This window comes from Bremia lactucae, linkage group LG4 (assembly GCF_004359215.1).
Source record: "Bremia lactucae strain SF5 linkage group LG4, whole genome shotgun sequence".
Lineage (NCBI taxonomy): Eukaryota > Oomycota > Peronosporomycetes > Peronosporales > Peronosporaceae > Bremia > Bremia lactucae.
The window spans coordinates 2386031-2398326 of record NC_090613.1 but is presented as its reverse complement, the minus strand read 5'-3'; the positions used below and the strand labels follow the sequence as shown (position 1 = coordinate 2398326).

The 12296-nt window shown below is 44.5% G+C and overlaps 1 protein-coding gene across 1 annotated transcript; it reads right to left on the bottom strand.

The window, feature by feature from the left end:
- Window positions 1-5342: 5342 nt before the first annotated feature.
- CCR75_001916 (uncharacterized protein) lies at window positions 5343-6191 on the bottom strand (the record flags this gene model as incomplete). Its single annotated transcript, XM_067960017.1, has 1 exon — window positions 5343-6191. One exon carries the CDS (start codon window positions 6189-6191, stop codon window positions 5343-5345), a length of 849 nt encoding a protein of 282 aa, XP_067816879.1.
- Window positions 6192-12296: the final 6105 nt, after the last annotated feature.

Here is a 12296-nt window from a genome sequence, read left to right as displayed (position 1 = left end):
AACATTCTGCCGGAAGTGGTAGAGGTTGGAGAGGTGCACGGGATGAAGGGCTAGGCTTCACCCGTGGACATACCTCCCAAGCACGAATGGGCTTGTGCACGAACTGATACTGGCGGGGCCAGTAAAAGTCGCGACTTACTGTAAGATAAGTTTTCTCACGTCCACGACGCTCACTTGTTGGTGCATCGTGTCACTTATACATGATGCGCAAGCGCAAATCATTGTGAGTTGGGACGACGACACACACGTGGAGTGTCGCCGACAACGGCTGTGTAGTACAGTAAGCCGTTGCGTGTTGTGTATCGATCGGATGACGATCAATATAAAGACGGTAATTTCTTAAAAAGTATATTGGATGGATTCATCAGATAATCTATTAAGCGCAGAAGGTCTTCATCTTCTGAATTGGCTTTCTTATGTCATCAAACAAAGTTGACGACGGAACACTTGTAATGAGTGTTGCAACAGTGGGATTATTTTTGCTTTTGGAGTGCGCAGCGAATCGAAATCGGGTCGGCGTAACAATGCATCAGCGCCGTCATTACGTCGTTTGGTTTATATTCCACGAAGAAATTATACTCCGCGAAGAAGGGTTGCCACCTTGCCATTCTTAGCGAGAGGTATGGGCTTTTTACGGCTGTGTCATGACGCATGGTCCGTATATACGTTGAACGGCCTACATCCGAGGAGTTAAGCCCTAAATTAGCCAGTGAATTTTTCATGGCAAGGCGTTCCTTGTCATGCACTGGGTAATTGCGTTCAGCTGGTTGCAGCTGACGCGATTGGTAACAGACGACGCGCTCCGCGCCGTCTGTATCGTATTGCATTAACGCGCAGCCGATGCAAAATCGGTGGCGTCACCGACCACATGGAATGGCCTGTCTTAATCTGCAATCGCCAAGATGGGTGATTGCATCAAGCGTTGCTTGATGTCTTCAAAGGAACTCTGACAATCAGCGTTCCATAACCATTTCTCGTCTTTTTCCAAGAGACGAGAGAGATGAACTGTCATCTCGGCATAATTGCGTGAGTACTTGTGCAGCTACGCCGCTAGCAAAGGAGCTTTCTAAGTCCCTTGACATCGCCTGGAACTGTCCAGTTGGTAATTGCCTAGATCTTTACGGGATCAGGGCGCACGCCGTGTTTTCCGACGATCCACCCAAGAAGTGGTATTTCGCTTGCAGCGAATATACACTTCTTGAGATTTGCGTACAACTTGTGTTTTCACATAAGTGTGAGAACCTGACGAACGTGAGTTTATGAACTTCCACGTCCGTCTTTCCGTCCATGGCCCGGCTATGGACGAATACATCGTCGAAATAGCTGGTGCGAATTCTCGCACCGGTCTCAACAGATCCGCTACGCATCTGTTGAATGTTGCAGGGGCTTTACTAAGCTCATCTGGCATTACTAGCCATTCCAAGAGCATCTCACTGGGATGGCCATAGACGAAAAAATGGTACTCTTAGACATACCATCTATGACTACGTCTTTTCTAGCTATCGGCATTTGAGCCGATACCGTTGCGACATTTAGGTTATTGAATGCCACCTTCGTGTGGCCTTTCGCACACAGAAGGTCGGAGAGCTATGTGGGGAGGTTGACTCTCTTACATGTCCCGCTTTTATTCGATCGGTAAAGAATTTATCGATCGCAAATACTTGTTCACGAGGCAGTGGCCACTGCTTCATGACACAGTACTTCGAGCCCGGTTTGAGCTCGATCTCATGTCGAGTGCCTTTATCCTTAGGCAACTCGCATGGAACTGCTTCAAGGAATACATCCCTGAATTCCAATAAATCCTTGTATAAAGGATTTGTCTTAAGTGACTCCTAGGATTGAGTAGTATATCTCTCAATCCGAGTCTTCGCATCGAGGACACTTTCGTCCATCGATGAGCTGCTGAGAACTCGTTCGTTCTCTGCAAGAATTACCGCTGACCGAATATCGGTTACGTTTTCGTCATCTGTGACGAGTACGCAGATCTGCTTGATTCTACCACTATGTAGATCTCTCAAGAACTGTTTAGGTTATAAGGTTGGTAATTGAGTTACTCCGTAGTTAACTTTGGAGGCGCATACAGATCAAGAGTATAAGCGCCTACTCTTGATCCGCCATTAACCAAGACATTCAATGTCTCGGTTTCATGCTGGGATTTATAACGCCTACTCTTGATCTGCCATTAACCAAGACATTCAATGTCTCGGTTTCATGCTGGGATTTATAGCGCCTACTCTTGATCCGCCATTAACCAAGACATTCAATGTCTCGGTTTCATGCTGGGATTTATCCACAGGCTGCGGAGGGATTAATTTCTCGGGATGCAGAAATCTAGTCACTTCAGCATTAACTCTTTGAGGAGATTTCTCCTCAAGTACGTGGGGACTTATTTCCTTAACGTCTTCCGACTGTGATTGCGCTATCACAGTCGGGTCCTCTATGGTCGACTCTCTACTCGACCTAGGATTATCGTGTTGTCCCTTTTGGACAACAAGTATCTTCCTTGGATGTCGCCCGCTAGGCGTACATTCATGTCTCAATCCACTTATTCGAGTGGTGGACCTTAGGCGCTGCCTGTGCATTCGCACAGCCGCCAGCTGCTGACTCCACAATGTGATTAGTAATCTCACTGTGATCTTGTGCAGTTGTACTAACGACCGTACCACAAGTGAGGCCATCGCACTCACTCGTAGTACATCCACACGCTTGTGGACGCTCCAAGACGTTCATCAGATGGCCATCTGATGAACAAGTGACAGGCATCTTTACGGACTGATGCTGCCAGCTGATTCTTGGCTCATACTTATTGAGCCGCGGTAGACGTGGGATGACATCAACTATGTCATCCAGATCCAGTTCGATGAAACTGTCATCGTACTGTAAATCTTTAACGTGTAGTGAAATTTCACTTCGCGTTCCATCACTGTTATCGATGCGCCTGTCGCTAGACGCACCGTCATCCTTGTTGGAGGGATGCCGCGCTCAACATATTTGAGCCTACGACCCTCTAGTGACTGGCGACGAATAAAGTTATTCGACACCCCACAGTTTACTATGGCGCTAAGTGACAAATCATTTGTCACTTTTACTTTCAAGGTGCTGAGGGATACCTCATCGCCAGGTGCAGAGACACATAGTGATGTGTGTCTGGAGCAACTTATGTCAAGAGACTTGCATGTGTCTGGAGCAACTTATGTCAAGAGATTTGCAAATTCTCTTGAGGTTGCTGGATCAGTAGGGCGTTGCGCCCCTACTGACCCCGACGGTTTTTTGGCGGTCCGCCTTGCTGTTGCGATTTCGCAACAACGTCGGACTCGCGACCGTTGCCCTTTTTGGCATTCAGTCTATAATTACTTTTAGTTCTTCAAGGTATTGGGCATTGCGGCACTGCACTCTTAAGCGTAGTGTCCTAACTTTTGGCAGCGATGACATTTCTGCAATCGCTTATTGCTCGAAAAGCGAGGTCTCTCGTTTTCAATATAAGAGGTCCAAAGGTTCTGAATTTCCAAGCTCGTGTCGTCTTGGAGGGCGATATTATGACGAACTAGCTTGAGCCTGTCTCAAGCTAAAGTCCTCCTGTTCCGCAAACGATATTACTTCTTCAAGCGTATCCAGTTCCAAGCGGAACAGGTGGGTATTCACGGGATCATCTGTAAGACCTTTCATAAACACCGTAATCAACTTGTGTTCATGAACTGGACTGTTCGTGATCAACTCGCAAAGAGTCATATGTGCTGAATATAAGCGTGGACATCACGCGTGCCTTGCTTGAGTTTTGGAAGCCCTGATCGAGCTCTGAACTCACCCCTAGACGGTTCAAACATCTTTTTGAGCCGGGCTTTAAAGCCTCTAGCGACCCAAAGACATATGGGTCGGGCAACTGAAGGCTTAGTGCCCAAGTTTTAGCACGACCAACTAAATTTGATTGAGCAAATGTGACGTGCATTTGCTCGTCGCTGATATGACGAGCCCTTATGGCATTGTTTAACTCGACGAACGATCTTTAGAGAGAGTCTTCTTCGACTACCCTATACTTAAAGATGTCGATCTTTAAGGTATCGGGACGACGCGTGTGCGTCATCCCAGGTACAGGGGTCTGTACCTGCTGCAACCTCAACAGTTCTGCCTGTTCAGAGCCTTTCTGATTAAGCAAGGCTACTCTTTCCTTAGCCTCGTCAAGTTCATGTTGTATGTACTTGGCGATGGCTGAATGGAGGGCATCTCTGTCCAAACCGGACAGCATGGCCAATATGGCATCACTTCCGAATGAATTTCGGTCGAACTCGCTCGTTCGACCGCACTCCTTTCTATGTCATTTAGAAAGGAGTAGCTATCACGCGAAACGTGATGCGTATGTCCATTATCATCTAACATGTCCATGTTAGATGATAGAACTGCGGTCCTTGGACGGACTAAAAAGTGCTACCAGGTGGTACGGGGCACTACTGACTTGTACTGCTTCAGTGCAAGTCCACTCCGCACTGCCTCAGTCGTCGAACGTGACATCTCGACTGATCACCTGCGAGTGGTGCCTCACTTCTCGTACAGTAGTACGTGCAGAAGAAGACTCTCTTTTAAAACACTTGCTTTAAAGAGGGTTAATTAAAAACAGTATTTAATATAATTAAGTTCTTTTGTTTCTATCTATTTAATACTACTTAATTTTAAACTAATACAAAACATGTAATAAAGTCTAATCTGTCTCTCTCTTTGCGCGCTTCCAACTCTGACTGGACAGCGGAGAAAGTAGATATAATGGTCTATATCTGCCAATGGATAAGCTTTTAGAATATTACCATGTAAAGTTATATTCTCCAAACATTATCTACCTTTTAGATAATATATTAACTAACAACCTTTCAGTGTTAATTTCATGTAACGATACACCCAGTTACAATATTAATACAATTTTCATTTTACCCTCTTAAGTTAACTTGTCTTAAGGGAAGTCTTCCTCTGCACGTACAGTGTACGTCACCTAACGAAAGGCACCACTCACAACTGAAGCAGTGTGAAGTGGACTTGTACTGGAACAGTACAAGTCGTAGTGCCCCGTTACACATATATAACAATAGATTGATCTTCGACCTGGACAATACGTTTCTTAAATTTTATAGTTCGATATTATTAACTATCGTATTATTCTAATATAATTTTAAGCTCCGATGTTTTTTCACTGATTAAAAAGAGCCCAAACGTTTCTAGCTTTTATGTTATCAATCATCAACCTGCGCCATCACGTTTCCCACAGTCATCCAAATCCGGACGAAGCTTGTAAAAAGGAAATCATTTATAACGAGTTCAACAAATCGCACGAATTCGGCCAATTGCAAAACTAGCATTTAGTTTGCTGGTGGGAAGGCCTCAATAAGCAGAGGTAGGAACTCAGCTGTTGCAATTTTGTACACGGGATGATTAACTACACCTAGAAGCGCAGCGGCAAATATGCTGTGGGAGACAACACCAACACTCTGTGATGACGTGTTCGAAAAGATAAAATTTAAGAACTTTGTTGCACGAATTTTTATCTCAGCGTCAGTCTCACGATGATCAGAGGTCCACCATGGGTCCGCATCAGATTTAATTTTGCTGAAGTCCAAGTGAGGGTACTCGAGTCGCTTTTCAGAGATGCTGCGACGCTGGTCGCAAGTGCTCACACCCAGTATCTCCCGTGCTAACTCTACCACTGTGCTTTTGATGTTTTGTTGATTTTGGTACGCAACGGAGTAAGTATGAAGTGTACGCTCTAGCGGAGACACCAGCACATTGTCGAGATGTAAGCCCATAGAAATCTCACCGTCGAGCATTTTCGACGCTTTTCCTGCTTGTATGACCCCGGTTTTTGTCAAGGGCGAATCCAAATACTCTGGCAGCTTAGAGTAGTAGCCGTCCCACGCGAACATGCCATACTTGTTAGTAGCGACGTTGTGGATACCTTCACCATGACGCAGAAATACCAGAAGCTTCACATTTCTGCCTTCAAGTCGTCCCGCGGCAACTTCAGCATGCACATCATGCCACGTGTATCCATCCTGCAGCCCCATGTGAGGAGGGTAAGACGCTGGGGGAGACTGGCTAGGATCCCGTTGACTAAAATATTTAGGAATGTAGCGATACCGAGATGACGTAGGATGCTGGCCACTAGCTTTGCATATCACGAAAAGAAGCGCACCGAGGATTACCGCCAACATTTTAGCGTTACGAGTTAAGCGAGATCCGAGAGACTGACGGAAAATTCAGATGTGAGGAGGAAAGGCTTCCAAACAGCAGAAATTTGTAGGACCTGGTACTGCGCTGATAGATGGGTTGTGGCAAATCAATCGCCGTTTTTATCACTTACTAACCATATCGAATTGTCGCGGATTTGCCGTTTTGCAATGTTAGGGTACCGCTCTTTGAAGCGAGCAATTACTGCTACTTCAATGTTCTTCTGCATCTGCGGGAAGCCAGCCTTAAAGTTATCATTGCGACATGTCTGTGAGTAGTATTATGTGTGGCAGACTAGCCGGGAAAAATCCTTCTCCGAAAGATATGCACTTGCTCTGATCTGCATCAGCGAAAAGCAAAAGCACCACAAAGTGTGTACGAGGCGTTTTTCTAAGAATCTTTGCAATCTACTCGAAATTGAGCAAATCAAGTCTCAAAAACAACATTTTGCAATCACTTTTTCCATCTTTTTCATGTACTTGATGATCGTATGAGCAATGCAAGGCTACAAAAAGGGTATGCGTTCGCAGGCAATCCTTGTGCAAGGGGCTTCAGTAACCAAGTCTTTACTTGTTCATAAAAATTAATCAAGTACACTCGAACAATTTTCTTGGTAGGAACAAATACGTAGCAACGGTCAAGATATATTCTGTACACCTGAGCGAAACTGACCACTGCATTTTAGCACCACCCACTCTTAAGAAATTGATCTTAAGAAATTGAGGTCTTACGGAATTTATTGAAATATTCTGCGTTGTCACTTTTATCAAACAAAATATTGCACTGTAGGTTAGAGCAGCTAAAATTATTAAAAAATGATCCGTAGCATAGAGCGGTATTGTTGAAGGTGGAGCATCAGGCGACGCCCCAGCAAAATGGAATGGCTGAACGAATGAATAGGACACTGACGGAACGTGCAAGGTCGATGCTAAATCACATGCAAGTGGAAAAGAAGTGGTGGGCTGAAGCTATAAATACAGCTGTATATGTGACCAACCGGGTCACGTGCGCTTCATCCCCGACGAAGACTCCAATTGAGATGTGTTTTGGCTTGAAGCCAGACATGTCACACATGCGCGTTTTTGGTGCTCAAGGTTACGCACACATTGACAAAGCAAAACGTGCTTAATTGGACAAGAAGGCATTTCGGTGCATGTTTCTTGGTTATTCACACGAAGTGAAGGGTTATCGTGTCTGGAATTATAATTCAGAAAAACTTGAAGTCACAAGGTCAGTGACATTTCAAGAACAGCCACGGACGAAGTATGTACAAGTTGTTGATGACGCACCAGTATCAACTCGTCAGCACGCAAAAATAAATGGCGAAGGAGACGATGATATCAGGGTTCAATCACCAATTTCTTCGAATCACGATGAAATTGAACCTATGGAGGTTGATCAGACTAACGGTGATCAAATAGTCTCGCCTCCTCAAGAATTAACGTCGTTGGGTACACGTCTAGAGAATGGACATGAAGATGATATTGCTTTCGATATCGATGACGTGTACATGGAGCCAGCTAATTGAGGATGATATTCAGGCCATTGTGCCCAGGGAGGGATGGACTAATCTCGATGACAGTCTAGAGACACATTCATCTCGTGTTAGTGGACACAATAACCCTCTCGCAATATCTCCTCCAAGTACAGACTCACAAGCTTTGGTTCCGGTCGGGATGTCAGATGCTATTGTTTCGTCACGAGGAGATGAACCTGTAGAACGTGCCTCAAAACGATATCGTATTGAATATGATCAAGCTAATGCGGCATTTGAAACCCCATCAACGTACCAAGATGCTGTGAAGTCTCCACAAAGTATGATGTGGAAAGAAGCGATAGAAGCCGAACTGAAGGCACTAGATAGCAAAAAGACGTGGAGTCCCGTGGACAATTTGTTAAACAAGAAGGTAATTGGAACTAAGTGGGTGTTCGCCATCAAGCGAAATGAAAATGGTGATGTTGAGCGATATAAGGCTCGGCTTGTGGCATTAGGTTATCGTCAGACCTATGGAATTGATTACTGGCAACATACCGCGAAACACACGAATTGAATTCATGTTCGCAACCGGAGAATACGTGTCGTGATGGCTATATTCCAATATGATGTCGATACAGCATTTATCAATGGTGTTCTCGAAGAAGAGGTGTTTCTTAATACACCCGAGGGCGTTAAAATGAAATCGAGTCAAGTGCTGAAGCTAAATCGAAGCCTGTATGGACTTAAACAAGCTGCTGCAACATGGTTTAAGACTATTTCAGGCGTTTTCAAGAGCATGGGATTTGTGGCGTGCGTTTCGGATCCGTGTGTATTTGTTCGTCGATTTGACAATTTTTCATGGACTTACGTGACGTTATATGTCGATGACATGCTCATTGGTGGCATTTCGTACGACTCAATTAAGCAAGTTGCTGATGAATTGTCTACTAAATTTCAGCTCAAGAGACTGGGTAAAGTGCGATTTGTTCTGGGCATCGAAGTTGACTACAAGATGGAGGAGAAACGACTCAAGATCTGTCAAAGCGCGTGGATAGCAAGAATGGTTGAAAAATTCAATCAAGATAATGCTAGGCCGGTGTATAATCCGGGTATGGAAGACCAGAACATGATAAGTGTGAAGTGATGGACCCAAAAATGAAAAATCGTCCGTATCGTTCATTGGTGGGTTCACTTCTCTACGTGGCAACCGGCACAAGACCCGATATTGCATTCGCGGTGTGTCAATTGAGTCGACACTTAGAAAAACCAAGTGAAGAACATTGGAATGCAGCTATCCGAGTGCTGCGTTATTTAAAGTCAACCGCTATGGATGGAATCTGCTATCGGAGCAAGTCACGCGAACTGCAGTTGAGTGCATTTAGTGACGCTGATTGGGGCAGTAACAAGGACAAATGACGCTCAACATCAGGTGTGATGGTGATGGTCAACGGATCACCCGTGATTTTTTTTCAAGTCAAAAATGCAAAACAGTGTGTCGCTAAGCACTGCCGAAGCCGAATATGTGGCTTTATCATTGTGTATACAAGAAGTATTGTGGACTAAATCGCTATTGCTGGAGATGAAGGTCAAGATTAATGGTCCAGTAATGGTGTACGAGGACAATCAAAGTGTGATTGCTATCGCGAAAAATGAAGGATATCAAAGTCGTGCGAAGCACATTGATATACGCTATCATTTTGTCCGTGATCAAGTCAAAAACAAGGTAATACAGCTGGAGTATATTAAAACCAAGTTACAGCTCGCTGATTTCCTGACCAAGACAATTTCGACAACGAAGTTTCAATTTCTCGTGGCCAAGACCAATATTAGAAACTTCTCGTCGAGGAGGAGTGTTGAAGGTGGAACATCAGGCGACGGTTCGTTGTCGTGCTGATGTGGCGGTTACTGTCGTGAATGACACAAGAAGAAGAGCAAGCGAAGCTGTTACATTTAAGTACGTAACATGTATGAGGGTTTTATAAGAACGAATTTACTTTTCCATTTTCCCTACACGAAGACATTCTTACGCAGTGTGTTGTCATACCCCAACAGGTATCACATGACAGTAAAACATTATACAAATCTACCCAGATTGAGCACCGTGCCTTCCTCAATTGTAGCCACTATCACTGCATAAAGCAAGGGCTAAGTTTAGCTTTCAACATAATCTTTGATATGCGGGATAGTTCCTGACAATCCGCAAGTTTTTTAAGAAGTTCAGCAAACATTAAATTTGTTAGGATTTAGCCAGGGCACAAGCTTAAAGACGAACATTGTGACATAATAAATTATGAAAATTGCTAAATTCACACCCTTTTTCGTTAAATTGACACCTTTTTTTATTTTGAGTTTGAAGTGCGAGGGAGGCGGCTGGGGCTAATTATAGCGTAATACGTTGTCTTAATGTATGCAGGAGTTATTGGTCGCATGATTATTCTTAAGGGTGACATGGGGGGTAACAACACCATTGCTGAGGTAAAGTCGGATAGCCATCATACCAATACTAATCACTTTGCGCTTACTGTAACGGGTGTATCGTTACATGAAATTAACACTTAAAGGTTGTTAATTAATATATAATCTAAGAGGTAGATAATATTTGGAGAATATTACTATACATGGTAATATTCTAAAGGCTTATCCAATGGTAGATATAGACCATTATATCTACTTTCTTCGCGGTTCAGTCAGCGCTGGACGCGCGCAAAGAGAAAGACAGATAAGACTTTTAGTACATATTTTGTAAAAGTTTATAATTAAGTTAGTTTTAAGTAGGTAGACAAGAAGAACTTAATTATATTGATACAGTTTTTAATTAACCCTCTTTAAAGCAAGTGTTTTAAAGAAAAGACTTCTTCTGCACGTACTAGTGTACGTGAAGTGACGTGAGGCACCACTCGCACTGAGGCAGTGCGAAGTGGACTTGTACTAGAGCAGTACAGGTCTGCAGTAGCCCGTTACACCTGGTAGCACTTTGTAGTCCGTCCAAGGACCACAGTTCCAATCATCTAACATGAACATGTTAGATGAAATGAAAATACGCATCACGTTTCGCGTGATAGCTACTCCTTTCTAAGTGACATAGAAAGGAGTGCGGTCGAACGAATGAGTTCGAGCGTAGGGAACGATGCCATCTTGGCCATGCTGTCCGATTTCGGACAGAGATGCCCTCCATTCAGCCATCGCCAAGTCCATACAACATGAACTTGACGAGGCGAAGGAGAAGGTAGCCTTGCTTAATCAGCAAGACTCTCAACACGCAGAAGTTGAGGTTGATGAGGTATCCCTCATCACCTGGTGCAGAGGCACATAATGATTGTGTGTCTGGAGCAACTTATGTCAAGAGATTTGCAAATTCTCTTGAGGTTGCTGGATCAGTAGGGCGTTGCGCCCCTACTGACCCCGACGGTTTTTTGGCGGTCCGCCTTGCTGTTGCGATTTCGCAACAACGTCGGACTCGCGACCGTTGCCCTTTTTGGCATTCAGTCTATAATTACTTTTAGTTCTTCAAGGTATTGGGCATTGCGGCACTGCACTCTTAAGCGTAGTGTCCTAACTTTTGGCAGCGATGACATTTCTGCAATCGCTTATTGCTCGAAAAGCGAGGTCTCTCGTTTTCAATATAAGAGGTCCAAAGGTTCTGAATTTCCAAGCTCGTGTCGTCTTGGAGGGCGATATTATGACGAACTAGCTTGAGCCTGTCTCAAGCTAAAGTCCTCCTGTTCCGCAAACGATATTACTTCTTCAAGCGTATCCAGTTCCAAGCGGAACAGGTGGGTATTCACGGGATCATCTGTAAGACCTTTCATAAACACCGTAATCAACTTGTGTTCATGAACTGGACTGTTCGTGATCAACTCGCAAAGAGTCATATGTGCTGAATATAAGCGTGGACATCACGCGTGCCTTGCTTGAGTTTTGGAAGCCCTGATCGAGCTCTGAACTCACCCCTAGACGGTTCAAACATCTTTTTGAGCCGGGCTTTAAAGCCTCTAGCGACCCAAAGACATATGGGTCGGGCAACTGAAGGCTTAGTGCCCAAGTTTTAGCACGACCAACTAAATTTGATTGAGCAAATGTGACGTGCATTTGCTCGTCGCTGATATGACGAGCCCTTATGGCATTGTTTAACTCGACGAACGATCTTTAGAGAGAGTCTTCTTCGACTACCCTATACTTAAAGATGTCGATCTTTAAGGTATCGGGACGACGCGTGTGCGTCATCCCAGGTACAGGGGTCTGTACCTGCTGCAACCTCAACAGTTCTGCCTGTTCAGAGCCTTTCTGATTAAGCAAGGCTACTCTTTCCTTAGCCTCGTCAAGTTCATGTTGTATGTACTTGGCGATGGCTGAATGGAGGGCATCTCTGTCCAAACCGGACAGCATGGCCAATATGGCATCACTTCCGAATGAATTTCGGTCGAACTCGCTCGTTCGACCGCACTCCTTTCTATGTCATTTAGAAAGGAGTAGCTATCACGCGAAACGTGATGCGTATGTCCATTATCATCTAACATGTCCATGTTAGATGATAGAACTGCGGTCCTTGGACGGACTAAAAAGTGCTACCAGGTGGTACGGCTTCAATACAAGTCTACTTTGCACTGCTTCA